General features: G+C 36.6%; 1 protein-coding gene across 7 annotated transcripts in view; it reads right to left on the minus strand.

Annotated features, from left to right (window-relative positions):
- Obsc (Obscurin) overlaps positions 1 to 16,182 on the minus strand; it is a 155,310-nt gene that overhangs the window by 11,196 nt on the left and 127,932 nt on the right. For 5 of the 7 annotated variants that reach the window (XM_089648983.1, XM_089648953.1, XM_089648960.1 and 2 more), the window contains 18 exons: positions 15,990 to 16,167; positions 14,985 to 15,509; positions 14,191 to 14,475; positions 13,870 to 14,045; positions 12,909 to 13,196; positions 10,730 to 11,194; positions 10,399 to 10,503; positions 9,047 to 10,171; positions 7,475 to 7,711; positions 7,195 to 7,384; positions 6,695 to 6,873; positions 5,398 to 5,624; positions 4,356 to 4,531; positions 3,553 to 3,728; positions 3,030 to 3,155; positions 2,139 to 2,418; positions 1,394 to 1,572; positions 952 to 1,148 (listed from right to left, as the gene is read on the minus strand). In XM_089648983.1, coding sequence (XP_089505109.1) covers positions 952 to 1,148; positions 1,394 to 1,572; positions 2,139 to 2,418; positions 3,030 to 3,155; positions 3,553 to 3,728; positions 4,356 to 4,531; positions 5,398 to 5,624; positions 6,695 to 6,873; positions 7,195 to 7,384; positions 7,475 to 7,711; positions 9,047 to 10,171; positions 10,399 to 10,503; positions 10,730 to 11,194; positions 12,909 to 13,196; positions 13,870 to 14,045; positions 14,191 to 14,475; positions 14,985 to 15,509; positions 15,990 to 16,167 — 5,114 coding nt within the window. Of the gene's footprint in view, positions 1 to 951; positions 1,149 to 1,393; positions 1,573 to 2,138; positions 2,419 to 3,029; positions 3,156 to 3,552; positions 3,729 to 4,355; positions 4,532 to 5,397; positions 5,625 to 6,694; positions 6,874 to 7,194; positions 7,385 to 7,474; positions 7,712 to 8,428; positions 8,711 to 9,046; positions 10,172 to 10,398; positions 10,504 to 10,729; positions 11,195 to 12,908; positions 13,197 to 13,869; positions 14,046 to 14,190; positions 14,476 to 14,984; positions 15,510 to 15,989; positions 16,168 to 16,182 lie in introns of all 7 variants that reach the window. The other 2 variants (XM_089648967.1, XM_089648975.1) reach the window with 2 other exon arrangements.

Raw genomic sequence — 16,182 nt, forward strand, 5'->3', positions numbered from 1 at the left:
ACCCAAAACACCCCAATTGGGGATGCCATAGTCTCACTGGCTCCAGACCGTTGGGAGCAGTTGGGAATCTTGTGTGGTATTCACATAAAAAAATATTTATTGATAGTTTAGGAATACATTAGGTAAAAATCATTCGTGTTTGGAATGTGCTGAGTCAGCTGCCAGGCTGGTTAGCGAATCAGCATTCTGAGGAGTACAAAATATCAACCCATTTGTTTGGAGAATTTCGGAAAATTTATTAGTTCTGTATTCGTTTTATGGTTTACATACTTTATTTGATTTAACTCTTTTTGAATATTTTCATTTATAGTTTAAAGGGTAATATTTCTAAACATCCTAAATAATAAACGGGATGATTTTTTTACCACTGTCCAATTGTTGCAATTGTGTTTTAACAAGTATTTGGACTAGTGTAAAATTTAATCTGTAAATATTGTTCCAACAAAATGGATTTCCTGTGATCATTCACGCATTGGGAATAGACTAAAAATGTTGAAAGATAATTATAATGCCTTTGGCTTTGTTAAAAGAAAAATATTTACTGGTATAAACATACGGGATAAAGTTGACTTCCAATTTTTTATTTTGATGAATATGTATTGCATTAAAAGCGTTAATAACGACAGTAAAATTAGTTTTTTGATAGCTCCAAAAATTACGAATTTATGTGCTTTCAGTGTGAACATTGGTACAATGAATGCAATAGTATCCCGTGAAGTAACACGCGGTACAATTTATAATTCAAATGGCAGTGCACGTTTGGCTGCAAATATCAACTTTTTGACAGCTTATATCTTAATGTTTTTTCCAAAATTCTAAAAGTTCTGTTCTCAGCATGCTCTAATTAATGTGATACATTTGTAAATAACATGAAATTTCATTGTATCCTCATTATACTTTCTTTCCAGACAAAAGGCAATTTTTTGACATGCATTTTTTTTGTATATTTACCCTCTTTCCATCACAAGAGATAGTAACACGATCAGACGGTACAATGGGGATTCCATCCTTGCTCCAGCAGACATCGGGAATTGGGTTTCCAGCAAACGGAGCACCAATGATCAGCGGGGTACCCTCCTCTGTGGTGACATCTCGCAGGGCGTGCAAGAAGAATGGACGCTCCTCGGGTAGGCTGTCATCTCCTCTTCCTGAAATATTTAAATAATGTTGCTATTAGTTTCAATCATTAGGTTTCCATGGAATTAGATTTCAAATGTCACATTTCCACTTGTTTCTAGTTTCTGCAATCTCAAATAAATCTATACGGAGCACGAATCTTGCGAGCGGTAAGGTGTCCCACAGAATCACTTACAGAGATCTGATGAATTTTTGGTTTTGATCTTATTTTACTCAACTTGAAAAAGTCATAGGGGAATCATAAAGGGTACCATACCTGCCACGCTAAGAACTCCCTTGCTAGAGACTTCTCCCTTTTCATTAGAGGCAACAACGGCGTATTCTCCCGCATCCTCAGCCTTTGCCTTGTCAATGATGAGGCAGCAGGTGCCATCGGGCTGAGCTGAGATCTTGATGTGCTTGCCATCTGGTTTGATTTCCTTGCCATTGTGAGTCCTGAAATATATAAACAATAATTGAATACTGGATGAAACGCCAAACAAACTGCCTTGAATGAGAACACTTAAACGTTTTTGGCATGTATACATTTAATAGTAGCTTCGTTTAAACAAAAGTAGAGTCTTGACATAAGAACCGATAGAGGAACCCATCTGGTCCATAAAACGATTCGGGAATGTGGTGGGTGTCCTCGACTGGATGAAACGCCACACAAATCTGTCTTGGCTAACATTTATTAATTCACATACAGAGATTGTCTCATACATACTATTCTGTTATACGGTCTTTTGACATGACCCAATCATTAATTATTCATTGGAGAATTTCCTACTTCTTCCATTCATTTGTGCATCAAATATTGGATGCGTGTCAAAAAGCTTTCCGAGTATGTTCATTGTTATAACATTGGGAATGCAATGTATAGTTGACATCGTGCTGAACTATCGTAGTACTAACAAACCCATCAACTTTATTCATTAACTAATAAGAATTTTGATGACCTCCGTGGATGAACGGTTGATATCCTCGATCTAAAAAAATGATCAAATGGAATGTATAGTAACCATTTGATAGTAGGAGGAGGGTGTCCGACACAGCGGACTTCCAGTTTGACCGGGAAGCCCTCCACGACAGTGGTCGGCTGCAGGTCGGCGAAGAAGGACGGCTTCTTCTCCTTCTGTTCCACTTCCACCTTGGCGTTGCCGGTGATGTCTCCAAGGCGATTGGAGATTGTCACGGTGTACTTGCCGGCATCTTCCGGCTTCACGTTTTCCAGAGACAGTCCGATGAGGCCACCGGGCTGGTTCACAAAGTTGACGGCTTGGGATGGTCTAATTGGTAGACCTGTAAAACAAAAGCAGTTTTTGTAACAAAAAGAATTCATGTAAGCACATACCTAATCAAAAAAAAAAAAACAAAGTTAGGTAAATAAACCATTTAAATGGATTAAAACCACTGAATGTATAATCCGTATATTGATTTAAAAGAGACTGATTTCTCTATTTTACGTACAGGGTCTTTCGACTCTTATAAAATTGATTATCTGTTCAAGAAAGAATTTTGATACTTCGAAATGTTGACGTCGACAAAATGCTTCCATTGGTTTATCTCCTCGTTGATCATGCCTAACAAATAAAATGATCATCAATAAGGGAAAATTTAAATATTTTATAGTTAGCGAGGTATTTATTAAAAATATTAATTTCTGTCAGTAACTTCGGTTAAATCTAGAACTCGGATTTGCTTTGAATTTCAAAATTGGAAATGTTTGTTTGGAGAATTCGGACAGGCTAAAAAATACGTACTGATAATATTATATTTTTAAAAGATTTATTTTAAATTGGCAATTTGGATCTGATTTGTCAAGAATTTGTGATATTTCATGGGTTAGTATATTGTAGTAAAAATATGTATTATTATTAATTTGTAATATACAAAAATGTAAGAATACATACCATCCTTGAACCATTTGATTTCGGGAGCGGGATACGCCATTATCTGCGCCTCTAGCTTAAGAGACTGGCCGACAACACCCTTCGTTGGCTCAAGTTCCTTAAGGAATACTGGCTTACGTGGTGAGGCTGAAAAGAGACCATTTATTTCTCAATCAGTCATTAAAAGAAGTTTTTATATTTTGCTTAACATGTCTTAGGTTAGCTTTGGATAGTTTGGGTTCATTTAGGTTAGGTTTGTTGTTTGTTCTTTGTCTTCAATTTTCTGTCTTTCATGGAACCATATTATATACATACTAACTGACTTGTATCCGTCTTTGCTCTAATTTTCTCCACACTCTGTAATACGCTTGTATTATATAAATAAACCTTCAGGAAGAAATTCTCTAAATGATGATGAAAACCCTATTAAAATCCATTGCATTGTTTAGAAGAACTAAGCACACAAACAGACAGACGCGGATGTATTGTCACGATTACGATATGTTCAAACTAAGTGTAAGTGATATGGATGAGTGTTTCTTACGGTTAATGGCGACTGCGCAGAGTGCTGAGGTCTCCCCGTTAGGGTTCTTAGCAACCAGTTTGTAGGCGCCGCAGTCAGATGGCTTGCATTCCTGAATGAATAACTTCACAGTTCCGTCAGGCATAGCTGTCAGTTGGAGTCTATCATCAGCCTTCAATTCTTCACCATCTTTGAACCTAGAATGGAAACCATGTCATATGATTAAAATACGTATAGGAAACATCAAAAAAAAAATTCTTTCTTTATATTTTTTGCTTGTGATTACTGCTATGACAAAAATAGGGTACATAAATAAAAAAGATAATGTCAAGAAAAGACAGGTTTTGATGGAGTTCACGACTTCTGCCACATCAATATAAAATATTACTTGCATAATGAGTGATGAAAATCATTAAGGCTTACACCAAAAAATTCAAGGTCCTGACTTGAGTTGACAAGTCTTGCCATTCTGGACAATGGTGAATGGTATCCATAATTTGTGAAGTGTTGATTGAGGAAAAGCTATTATTTTTGAGTCTACGGGAAGGGATATGGAAAGGGATGAGTTGCAACAAAGTAGGTGAGTCAATCATACTTTTAATAATTTTGAAAATGCCATGTTAAAACAGCAGTGTGGAAAGATCTGTTGAAAAGGTTAGTCATTGACGTTTTTTTTCATGCTATTTGCTTTATGATCTGAGAGCATTAGATTTGGGAATTAGATTTTATTCCACTTCCCACAGTTGAGTACCTACCTACACGTTCCTTTGAAAAGCAACTTATGGAAAAATTTTGGATTTGTTTAGTTATATAAATGTAATTACCATTTGACAGTCGGTATAGGACTGCCGTCCAGCTTGCATTTAAGCTCTAGAGGTTCTCCCTCGTCACAGTCTGTGGCCCTATCCAGCTTCTGCGCGAATCCAGGAGCGATCTGCGCCATCCTCAGCGTGCCCGATGTCGATATGTCTCCTACGACGTTGGCTGCAGTCACAGTGAACTGCGCGGAAAATTAAATTCATTATTTTAACTTTATGACAAATGCAACCATCAAATCAACGATCAGTACCATTTTGATTATTTTTTCATTTTAACAGTCCTCGTTAAATGATGATTGATAAAATAAAAATACATAAAAAAGGCGTTTTTTGTCGGAATTTAAAATTTATAGAAATTTGTGTTCCAATGTAAATTGGTTGTTTAAAAATTAAATTTAAACCCATCAAATAGTTTTTTTTAGTAATTCATATTTTTATATTTCAGTATATTTATATGAAAAAAAAGTCAAGATTATATTTAACTTGCCTCTAAAATCGATTTCTTTAATGGCCCATATTTTATAATTTGAAATATAAATAAATTAGCACGGATATGTGCTAATTTATTTTACTTGTATTTTGCTATACCCTTTGATTAAAAAAATAATTATTCAGTTTGGTTGGGTATTTTGGGCTCAAATCCAAATTTATCAACCTTTCCCTTTGTCAACTGATCACAATTTGATCAAAAGCTGAAACTAGCCGTCAATAACAATTTGTTGGTCAAGAAATATGATGAAGTTTAAAATACCCCAAGTTAAGTCTCGACTGCGTTAGAATCCTCACAGCACTAATCTGTTGACACATATTTGTGATATCGGTGATAGTAGTTTAGTTTAAGAGGTTACTCATAGATGGCACTGGTAGTAAATAAAGCTGCCGATAATGCAAGGATTGAGATTAATATTTGATTGAAGTTAAATACGATTGCAAACCCAAGATCGTGGCCCAGAATATGTGGCTATGACATGAGAAAAATTATGAAACAAAAAAATGTATATATTTATTATAATGGTTCACTTAAAAAATAATTTGTTGAAAAACACACCTTCCCAGCATCAGATGCCTCAAAGTGCGTAATAGTGAGTGAGCTGTCAATATGGCCTTCATGTGTGGTGACCAGCTGGTGGCGCTCATCCTCAATCAGTTCATTGCCATCCTTATACCACTTGACAGTGGGAGTTGGCACCCCGGTGCACCGCACGCTCAGGGTAATGGTGTCATAGTCCTTCACCTTCAGGTCATCCAGCTTCTTGGAGAAGGTCGGCTTCTCACCTGTTCATTATTAATTAGAGTTTTGAAACAAGAGACTTATTATCCGACAAATAATGAGTCTCTTGTAGTATAACATTTGAAAACAAATACATACCTACGCAGGGTGTTACATATGGTTCCATGATAACTCAACACAGTGACAATTCAACACACTTTTAAAAAGTTATATAAAGTCATTAGAAACGATGAAAAAATAATTTTTTTTAAACTAACTGACATAACTTAACCTACTTAACCCAGTTAATAAAGTTTTTGTTTCATCACTTTATATAACTTTTTAAAGATAATAATAATTGTATAATTTGTAGAGCGCCGTTTTTGTGAAAAATCACCTCAAGGGTGATGAATTATCATTGTGATGATTTATCCGGTCACCGTTACATATATGGTTACCACCACACTCTCCATTTTCCTGCTACTTAACTGATATGTGGCTTCACATTGTGTTTACGCTGACTTTAAATAATTGCAGTTTTATTTATGCTATTCTGTGCAAAAGAGTTACTTAAACTAACACATGATACAGTTCGTGCCCAAACATTTTATCCCAAATAAGCAGAGTTTAAGAAAGGTAAAAAAATATTTATTTATTGATCTTTTTTTATTTACTTTTATTAGAGTTCTCTCAAATGTGTTTTTGAACTTTAATAAATTTTATACAAATTTTCTATTACGGATAAATATTTGTATAACTACATATCGGTATATAATATTATGAATATGAAATTTTTGGCACTTTCCCATCCCTCACCCTCGCCGCATACCGCACGGCCGCCCTTCTTAACAAAAATCCGTTTGCTGAGACACATTTCGCTTCGACTTCAAATCGGAAGTTGTCCCAATGAAACGGAATGGTGTCCCAGAAAACCAGAATAATTTAGTATTAGTTTCTTTATTTGGTTTCTGTTCCTTGGGTTTTGGTACAAATAACCGACTGTCCTGATTAACCCGTGTACTAATTATGCGGAGTCGACTGTGTTATAATAGGTGTATTATTAAATTGAATTATTTTTAATGCGCTTAAAATGATAAATATTAAGAGACTTTTTAAAGTAATTTTGATAACTTACTATGAATGATAAGCTTGGCTTGCTGGCTAGCAGAGCCTTGGCTATTTTTGGCTTCAACCGTGTATGTTCCTGCATCGCTCATATCCAACCCTGTGAAGACCAGCTTGTACTTATTTTCAGATGGCTCTTCCACAAGTTTGCGCATTTTGGAATCAACAATTTTCATTCCATCCTTAGTCCTGAAACACAAAATAATCATAACCACAGATTAAAGGTTATCCCCGGAGAAGATTATCAGTGGGAACTAGGGTGTGGGCATTAAAACAACGGGAAAGGACTAAAGAGTAGAACCAGGGTTTGAAAATATAATGATTTATCAAAATAAATTGATTAATATCATGATTTTATAAAAATCTTACTTCATGTACATTGTTTTTTTGCCTTTGGTCCCAACCAAGCATGATGATTAAATACATTTAAAAAAAATGGAACCGTCTGTTAGGTTTAGTAAACTTTTTTGATATTAGTTATTAGAAGACATGCTGATTAAAATATGTTACCATGTAATTTCGGCAATAGGATTGGCGTGAATGACAGCAATGAATTCAGTATCTTCGTATGGCACAGCGGTGACGTCCTTGAGGGATTCAATGACTGGGCGGATGAGAATATCAAGCCGCGCGCTGCTCTCTCCCTCACCGTGCTCATTCTTGGCCTTGATGGTGTACTCTCCAGTGTCAGAGCTGCGTCCTGCATTGATGGAAAATAACAAGTGCTTGAGTGTCTTCTGAATAACTGATTGTGAAATTATTGCATTATAATACTTAAGTCAAGACAAACCTGTTGGGATATGCAACTTGTATGTAATCTCCTTCAGATTATGCTCAATTTTCTTATGTTCTGATGACAGTTTAATGGTGGCATCCGCAACGATTTCTTCATCATTGAAGTACCACGCCACTTTGTTGGGTATGGGGTCCGCAGTGCACACGGCTGTCATTGTAATGGGCTCCCTCTCGGGTATCTGTTGCGCTTTTAGGGGCCCAATGAACTTAGGCTTGCGCAATTCGCTTACAGCTGAAATAAAACCACAAATATTTATATACACACATGCTACGAGTTTATTTATGATGACTTCTTTAGACTACGTTCCATGCATTATAATACAAATTTTATGTAATAAGGAACTCCAGTGAAAATTATTATAGGTTAAATGTGTATTTATAAATTCATATAGATCAACAAATGCTTATTCCGAATACATAAATAAAATAAATCGATATATAAAAATTATTGAAAGCTTATGACGTTTAAACGCCCCGTGATTGGTCAGAGGGCCCTGATAGAACTATAGCCATTTCCTCAAGGGTCAGTCCGTCGTGTGCATTAAGAATGTGGGTAATTTTGCGTGGACTCGCACACGGGTCACCACAAAGCAATTGCCTTGCTGTTATCTGACAAAACCGAGGTACGTATGACGCCTTGCCTTCCTTACCAGATATCGATTGTTTTGGCGGCTTTGAAAAATAAAATTTTTAACAATTATTTTAACTGTGAAAACGACAATAAAAAATACTGGTACATATTTAAGTTAGAAGGCAAACATTCATATATACATATACATATACATATATGTTTTTCTAATTGACTGGAGTTCCTTATTAAAGATAACAATATGTACAATAGAGGGTAGCATTAAATGTAATAAGGCGTAGGTTTTTGAAAATGCAGCATGTTATGAAACAACAAAAATTTTCTCTTTAAAACAATTAGAGGAATATGAGAAAGTCTTACGCGTAACGGACAAGGTGGCTTTGCGGGCGAAAGTTCCAAGTTTGTTGCCGACTTCGCACTGGTACAGTCCAGCATCGACCATTTCGGTCTCTAGAATGTGCAGGGTATAGCAGTCTCCCTCGTCGGAGATCTGGACTCTCTGGCTTGGCTTGATGGGTTCTCCGTTGACGGTCCACTTGGCGGCCGGGCGGGGGAATCCCTTTGCAAACACCTTATACTCCAGCGGGAGGCTCTCGTAAACGTTTCCGTCGTCCATTTCCGCGCTTGTTATCTCAGCAATGGCTATGGATTAATTCCAATTTAAGTTAAATATTGACACATATTAAGTTGCAAGACATTTGAATCTGGCCATCCTGGAAATGCTCTTACCCTCCCACCGGAACACTGGCTGCTGCAGACCGGTTATTGTAGGTTAGTCGGTGAGTTGGATCACGAGGTTAGTTAACACAATTCATGCATCTAAAATAGAAAAGTCACAGTTAATCATTTTAATTGAATTGCATTTGAAGAAATGTTGGTAGAGATCATTGATGAAGAAGCATTCATTTTTAAACAGTACACTTAAAGTTGCATTTACAAAGCTATAAAAAAATATTTGCTTTTGATTTATAGATTTACCTTCACTATTTTTTTCTTCTTCTTTTGGAATGTTAACACTTTTTTTACGAGATCCTTCTTCTTTTGATAGATTATTTTCATATATTTCACCAAATCCGGTAACAATTTTTTCTTTTATTCCAATATTCACTGAAAGGTTCTCAGTACCTATCGAAGGACTTTCTATATCTGATGAAGAATTTTCGTATACTTCATTTATTTCTTCTAGAATTTCAGTCTTTTTGAAACCTTTGGAATAGTTGTCATTTTTCCTCTGGCCCTCCTTTGAAAGAATGTCTCCCAAATTATTTCTTTGTATTTTTATTCTTCTGAATAGATCTTCCATTTCATCATCTTCATCGTCTGTGAATGTTATTTTGGATCTTTTAGGAGGAAGATCAAATTCATGATTGGCATTACTTTTGGTATTTGTACTTCCAAAGTCATCAATAGACTGTTTGAAAATAAAGTCTGTATTTGTCGCATTTTTCGCTTTTACAGATTCACTTATTTCGTATTCGCTCGTGTGAATAAATTCAGTTTTGTTGTTATTTGACGAGTAACCATTAGACAGACTTCCGAGCCTCTTGTTTAAGATTTCATCGCTCATATCTTTCTCGATAACTCTGTGAAGTTTTTCAGATATTACCTTTTCTTCTATTTTACCACTTTCTGAAAAGCTTTCTTCTTGGAATGAAGCCTGCCTGACATAATTCTCTCTCGAATACATCCGTTTGGTATCGTCAAAATCAAAGATTAGATTATTAACATCGTTTAATGAAAGATCTCGAGATAAATTGCCGCCAACGAATGTTGTATCGTCTTCTGAAAGTGATAAAATGGATACTCCTCTGTTGGTTGTGAGTCGGTTCCTCTCGGAATATCTGTCCGAGTTCAATTCTCCGTCTGAGTCGGCGGGTTCCTCGATGATCCCGTGGTTGCCCCTCTTGAATACTTCAGAGATGGCGTATCCTCCAGATTCGTCTTGGGTGTATCGGTGCGTGGCGACCTCTTCAACTTCTAGAGAGGTTTTGTGAGGACGGTTAGGAGCTATTATTTTTCTCCGCTCCCCTTCGTTATCAGAGTCCTCTTCGTAAATCATAGAAGTGGCAGACATTTTGTGTAATGTGTGTGTTTCAGCAGGACCTATATTTTACGAATTGGTTAGTGAACACTGGAATAGTGAGTTTCAAAGATATGTCACGCGAGTTATCAAAGTATTATAGGTACATAAAAATTAGAAAAAAATCTTGTAAAGTAAATATTATTTTAGAGCATATGAGTAGTTGTATCTGTTTTGTGGTAATTGTAATCGATACTGAATGAATGAAAGCTATTGATGTTTTAGAGCGTATAGAAAGCGGGGTACTGACCTGACACTATCGCCTCGTGTGAGCGCGTACTGCTGACAACTGTAACAATGATTGATTCACCTTCTCCCCTCTGGAAAGTGGTGACGGTTTCTGTAGAGCGCCGGCCTAAGGTGGTAACACACTCACTCAATCAAATCAACATTCTCCCACAATTATCCTAAACATAAACTCCAAGCATGCTTGGATCGAATGCACATTAAAGCCATTAATCATGTTTAATAGAAGAAGAGCATGCAATGTGAAAATTTGTCATGGATAAATGAATGATGTTGTATCTGAATGTTGACTGTTTTTGTATTTGTGTATTGTGTACATATAGAATAGTTTATACCTTCGCTTTCCCCTTTTTGCTTACTGGGAGCCGCATCTGTTCTCTCCGCTTTCTTCTGCTTGATGCCCTCTTCCTCTGCCATGGACTTTTCTTCAACTGTTTCTTTTCCAAGGACTCCTTTCTTTCCTTTTTGTGCGGCTGGTTTATCTGACTCCTGATTATCAAATCCGTTGACCTTATTTGTTTTTACGTCTAATTCAATTTCTTCAATTTTCTCAGCCTCAGTTTTAGACTTATCAGCCTTCTTTGGTTTGTCTGCCTCGACAATGTCAGAATCATCCAATTTCTTCGTTTTCGCGTCAAACTGAACTTCTTCAACTATGTCAAGTTCTGTTTTAGACTTCTTCGCTTTTTCGGGCACGTCTGGTTCTGTCGTGTCTTGAATAGATTTCTTCGTCTCTGAAGATTCATCCAAAGATTCGGTGGTGATTTCTAGTTTGTCAAACCTCTTGGTTATTTCTTGAGCTGGATGAGGACAGTATAACAATGATATGAATATGTTTTGTTTTGGGAATAGATTTTCAATAAAAAGATGCAAAACTAAAGACAGCATGTTTTCTAAAGAAACGATCACATTGCATTGAAGGTGTTATTTAATTTAATCGAGCATGGAAAACCTCAGAGAGAATGTTCACAAATATGTTTTCAGATAGTGGGTGCAGCAAATAATTTTTCAGTATTGAGTTGCAAGCATGCAAGAATTGGTTGGGTACATTGTAATGTAACTTAGCCACAACTTAAAACTCTTTTTCATATTTATTTTTGTGTTCATCATGCATTTTGACTCTAATTTGATAAGCTGAGTTTGATTTTAAATTTGTGAACACACCCGCCGACAATAACAAGACAAGGTACATGACAGAAGATTATAGTAGTAGAATAAAGAATAACACAAGAAGTTTAATATTTGCCTAATCGAGGCTTAAATTTCCAAAATAAATAAAGAAAACTGTGTTTACGAAATTCAAAAGGTATGGAGATCTACAACATCAGATGAGTGTAAGTGAGACGGAGTACTGGGCTATTGGGCTAAATGGAACATTTGTTTCTGTTCAAATTTGTATGGAAGGAACTTCTAGTGTTACCCTTTATTCTATGATTATAGTATATTTGAAAAACTTGTAATGCATTTCTTATCAAAAGATATTTTGCGAATGCACTAAATTAATACTAAATCTAGTACTAATGTAAGAATGCTGCAGTCAATAAAATAATAGCAATCCAAACCACTTCTATGTGGTCCGATTGGAGCTTCACACAATGTAAACACATTCCTGGTGGCATTCTCCAATACACTTGTACTTACTTGCTCCATGTATGAAGCGAGCCTAGAAATGCTACCTTTATAGTGGTAAAAGAATATTATACATATCGTGACATTAATAACAAGACATATAACCTAAAATCAAACTAAGATTTCATTATTTATTAATCACATATGGCGATTTGGAACAACATTTCATATTTTAGAGAGAAGAAACTTGTGGCCCAGAGCAGAATTATTAATTATACTACAATATTACATTCAAACTGCCCTAGGAAAAGAATTTCTTAAATCCATTATAATATGAAATGGTGGTAAAAACGCCTTTCAAAAATTACAATGTTTTCTTATGAAAACCACACAAAAATTGCTCTACTTTGAATTATAATAATAAGTAATGCAAAAAGCTTTAATTTTTTTTCATTTTATTTGTATATACATTTTTATGATGAAACCCCAATCCGATTATATAATGTTTCACATTTGAAGACCATTGAATCAATTATTCATTTTAATTTTTTATACTTTTCATTCAGGCCCATTTCAGCATTTGATCAATTGTGATCAACTGTCAAGCATAACGTTCAAACTTTTACGCTTGTCAACTAATAACGCTTTGATGAAAAGCTGAAACAGTCCGAGGATCGTCATTTAACGGGGACTATTTAAATGTCGAAAAATCATAATGACGCTGATTGTAAATTTGATGATCATCAAATGTGAAGTAGTTTGAAACATCCAAGCTTAATGATTGTATCAAAATTATCAATAAAAATCATAAATTGCAACAGAAAAGGGTTTTACCATTGTGTCATAAAGATATGACAATTTTTTTTAAGTAGTTGTATTTGAAAAATATATTAATCACAACAGAAAGTAAATTTGCTGCGAAGAGTGAATTGAGAGAGTACTTACTGTGAACTGTGACAATACTCTTGCAGGAGACAGTGCCGTTTTCGTTGATAGCTCGAACTTCGTATTCGCCGCCGTCCGCTTCCTTCGTTAGGTTGAGGGTCAAGCTGTAATTCTCCAGGCGCTTGCTGTCACGCTCGATCTTGATTCTGGCATCGGTGGTGACCTCCTGGCCGTCGCGGAACCATCGGACCTTCGGTTCGGGGCAACCCTCGATCTCCACCTCGAGCTTCAGGGTCGCTCCCTCATCCACGGTCATGTCAATGAGCTTCTTGGTGATCTTTGGCTTGCCTGTTATGTAAAACAAGTTGAAATAATCATGTTGTATGGAGGTTAAGGTAAAGGTTAAATTAATTAAATTAAGGCATGTTATGTGAGTTAACAATGGCAACATTGTCTTCAATTTTGAGAACACTAGTAATAAATTCTATGTGGGTTGTCAAACTTGATTGGTGCATTCAAAACACCATAGTGGTTTTTCTCAAGACTGCATCAGCATGTAAGTTGATAGATGCTTGCAGATTAAATTACGAATCGAACAAGATCAACTAAATAATGGTTTATGATTGACCCGTTGACCCCATCTGCACTAATACCTGAAATAGTAATGGTGGTACATCAGCCCTGCCCTAATGTTTCATGTTTGCATAAACATTTAGTTCAATGTTTGTAATATTGTCGCTGGAGACGCGACTTGGAGCAAACATTTATGTTTTGGCTTTGTTTTTTATTCCTTATGGTTTGTTCTGTTTGATTCCTATGAAATTTCATTATTTTACTGCCACTGTTTCGAGATCTTTACACAGTGATGAGACTGAAATTTGAAAACTTCGTATTTCATGTGTGAGAAAACCTTATAAGTGGGTTCCAAACTCACACATTTTTACAATTCAGTTTTCAAGGGGCTGAAAACCTATCTTCTTAAGTGGGGAACCTCATATGCAGGTTTAATTGTTTAACTTACTGTAAACGGTGAAGGTGGAAGCAGTAGTGTTGGCTCCAATCTCGTTGGTGACCTTGCAGGAGTATTTCCCTGACATTTCAGTGGTGACCTCCTTCATTATTAGCTTGTAGCTATCGCCGTCATCCGTGCGCGTGAACTCTGTTCGCTTCTCTGTTATTTCAGCGTCGCCGTAGTACCTTTAAGTGAAATGTACGCTCCGTAAACATGACAATATTTTAATTAGAAATAGACCCTACTTTCTGATTCTGAATTATGTCATACCAGAAAACAATCATCCTGAAATATGAAGATTTGTATTTTAGTAAAAAATTGTAAACCTACCATTTCACTGATGGTTTGGGGTAAGCATCAACGCTGACAACTAACTCCATGTTCAATGTTCCTTCAACGGCATTAGTGTCTGTGAGACCCTTTTTGAACTGAGGTCCGCAGCGAACATTGAGCTTGGTGCTGTCCTTGGAGACTCCGTGGCTGTTGGAAATCTCACAGCTGTAGGTGCCGGTTTCGTTTCTTGTTACATTGGTCATCACAAGGGTGAAGGTGGACCCATCAGAAGTGATCTTTGCGTTGGTCCTTTCGGTGGTGATTTCTTTGCCGTTTAGGAACCTAAAAGTAAATAACAATGATCAAGTGGTTTCTAAATAAGTTTTATGTAAGTTATCATCAGTCAATTAAATATTTTTTTGTGGGCTAGTTATGTTCACAGATTTTGAAGCACTAATTAATCGTATATCAAATCATTTTTTATCTGTACAACTCACGAATGGGCATTATAAGAATGTCATTTTTGTTCAGAATATTCTGCTGCCTTTTTTTTGGGTCGATGTAATTATTTTCAGAGCACAATATAATTTCCCCTACAAGCTATAATTCTTTGAAGTTTCCATTGAAAACAACCACTTGGTGATAGTAGAAAAAAATGCACAATGTGATGCCATGGGAGATAAGTGCCTCTCTCATGGCCAATTTTGTGTGAAAAAGACTTATTAATTAAAGAGCTGCTGAACAAAAAAACCAGATTTATAACCGAGAGCAAAATGCTCACGAAGTGGGTATGGGGAATGAAAAGTAATTATTTACAATATAAAAATGGTTAAATTCAGATTATTGTATACCATTTAATAGTAGGTTGAGGATCAGCCTCGGCCTTGATTTGGAAGGTTATGGTTTCTCCTTCGTTGCAATCCCTGGCAGCTCCGAGCGTCTTGGTGAGTTTTGGTGGTGATGTGACGCGCAGTTGCCAGAATTCCGAGCACTGATTGATTTCATTCTTCGCAATAACGGAGTAGGACCCAGTGTCTGTGATCTTTGTTCCGGTGAAAGTCAACGTGTAGACTTCCTCGCTCTCCTTTGTGATCTTGATGTGGTCAGAATTGACTATGAGCACTCCGTCCTTATAGAAGGACACTTCGGGAGCCGGAGATCCTTCAATCTCTATGGTCATCTTGTAGGTTACGTCAGTCATGCAGGTTTGGTTCTCCACCTTCCTCTTAATCTTGGGGGCGGCCTTGACAACCAGGCGCATCTCAGTATTATCTTCTCCGAGTTCATTCTTAGCGTGGATCGTGTATAACCCGGCATCTTGCGGGGTGCAGTTCTTGATGATAAGGGACATACTTTCAGCATCCTCGTATAGGAATCTGCAAGAAATAGAGTAGAAAATGAAGTTTGTCATTTTAATATTTACAGATATGAAATACTTATTGGTAAAAAGAAAACTAAAAACTGAAACCCGAATTTTTGAATTCGAATTAGAGCTTAAGCATATTATGGAAGATATCAAATTACTAGAATGTGATCATCACCTTTATTTATAATTTTTTTTGATTTATAAAAAAAAAAATTATTTTAAACCGCACTTTAATTTTTTAGAGTCCCAACTGCTCTCAACCATCTGGAGCCAGTTAGACTATGGCATCCCTAATTGGGGTATGTTGTCAGGCTGAATGAAGCGGGGAGGGGAAGGAGATGGGGATAAGGAATGTGGGAAAGTACCTGGCTATCCAGATCTGGTTACCAAACACAGCCAAAGCCATTTCTGATTGAAATGACAAAGAGTCTATAAGGGAGGGCCAATGATGTATTTATATGTGATATTTAAATTGTAATAAAAAGCTTACTTGTATCTGCCGCCAGGCTCCACCACCTTGCCATCGTGCTTCCACAGGATGTCTGGCTTGGGGAAGCCCTTGCACTGCAGCTCCAGCATGGCAGAGCCGCCCACGGACACGTTGGCCTCGCGATTCTCTATGATCAGCGTCGGCTTCTCTGGCTCGCGCATCAGCTGGTTCACAGAACCTGGAATTACATGAC

The sequence above is a fragment of the Hesperophylax consimilis genome, chromosome 3, assembly GCF_061612785.1.
Source record: "Hesperophylax consimilis isolate HC1 chromosome 3, BYU_Hcon_1.0, whole genome shotgun sequence".
NCBI classification, from domain to species: Eukaryota; Metazoa; Arthropoda; class Insecta; order Trichoptera; family Limnephilidae; genus Hesperophylax; species Hesperophylax consimilis.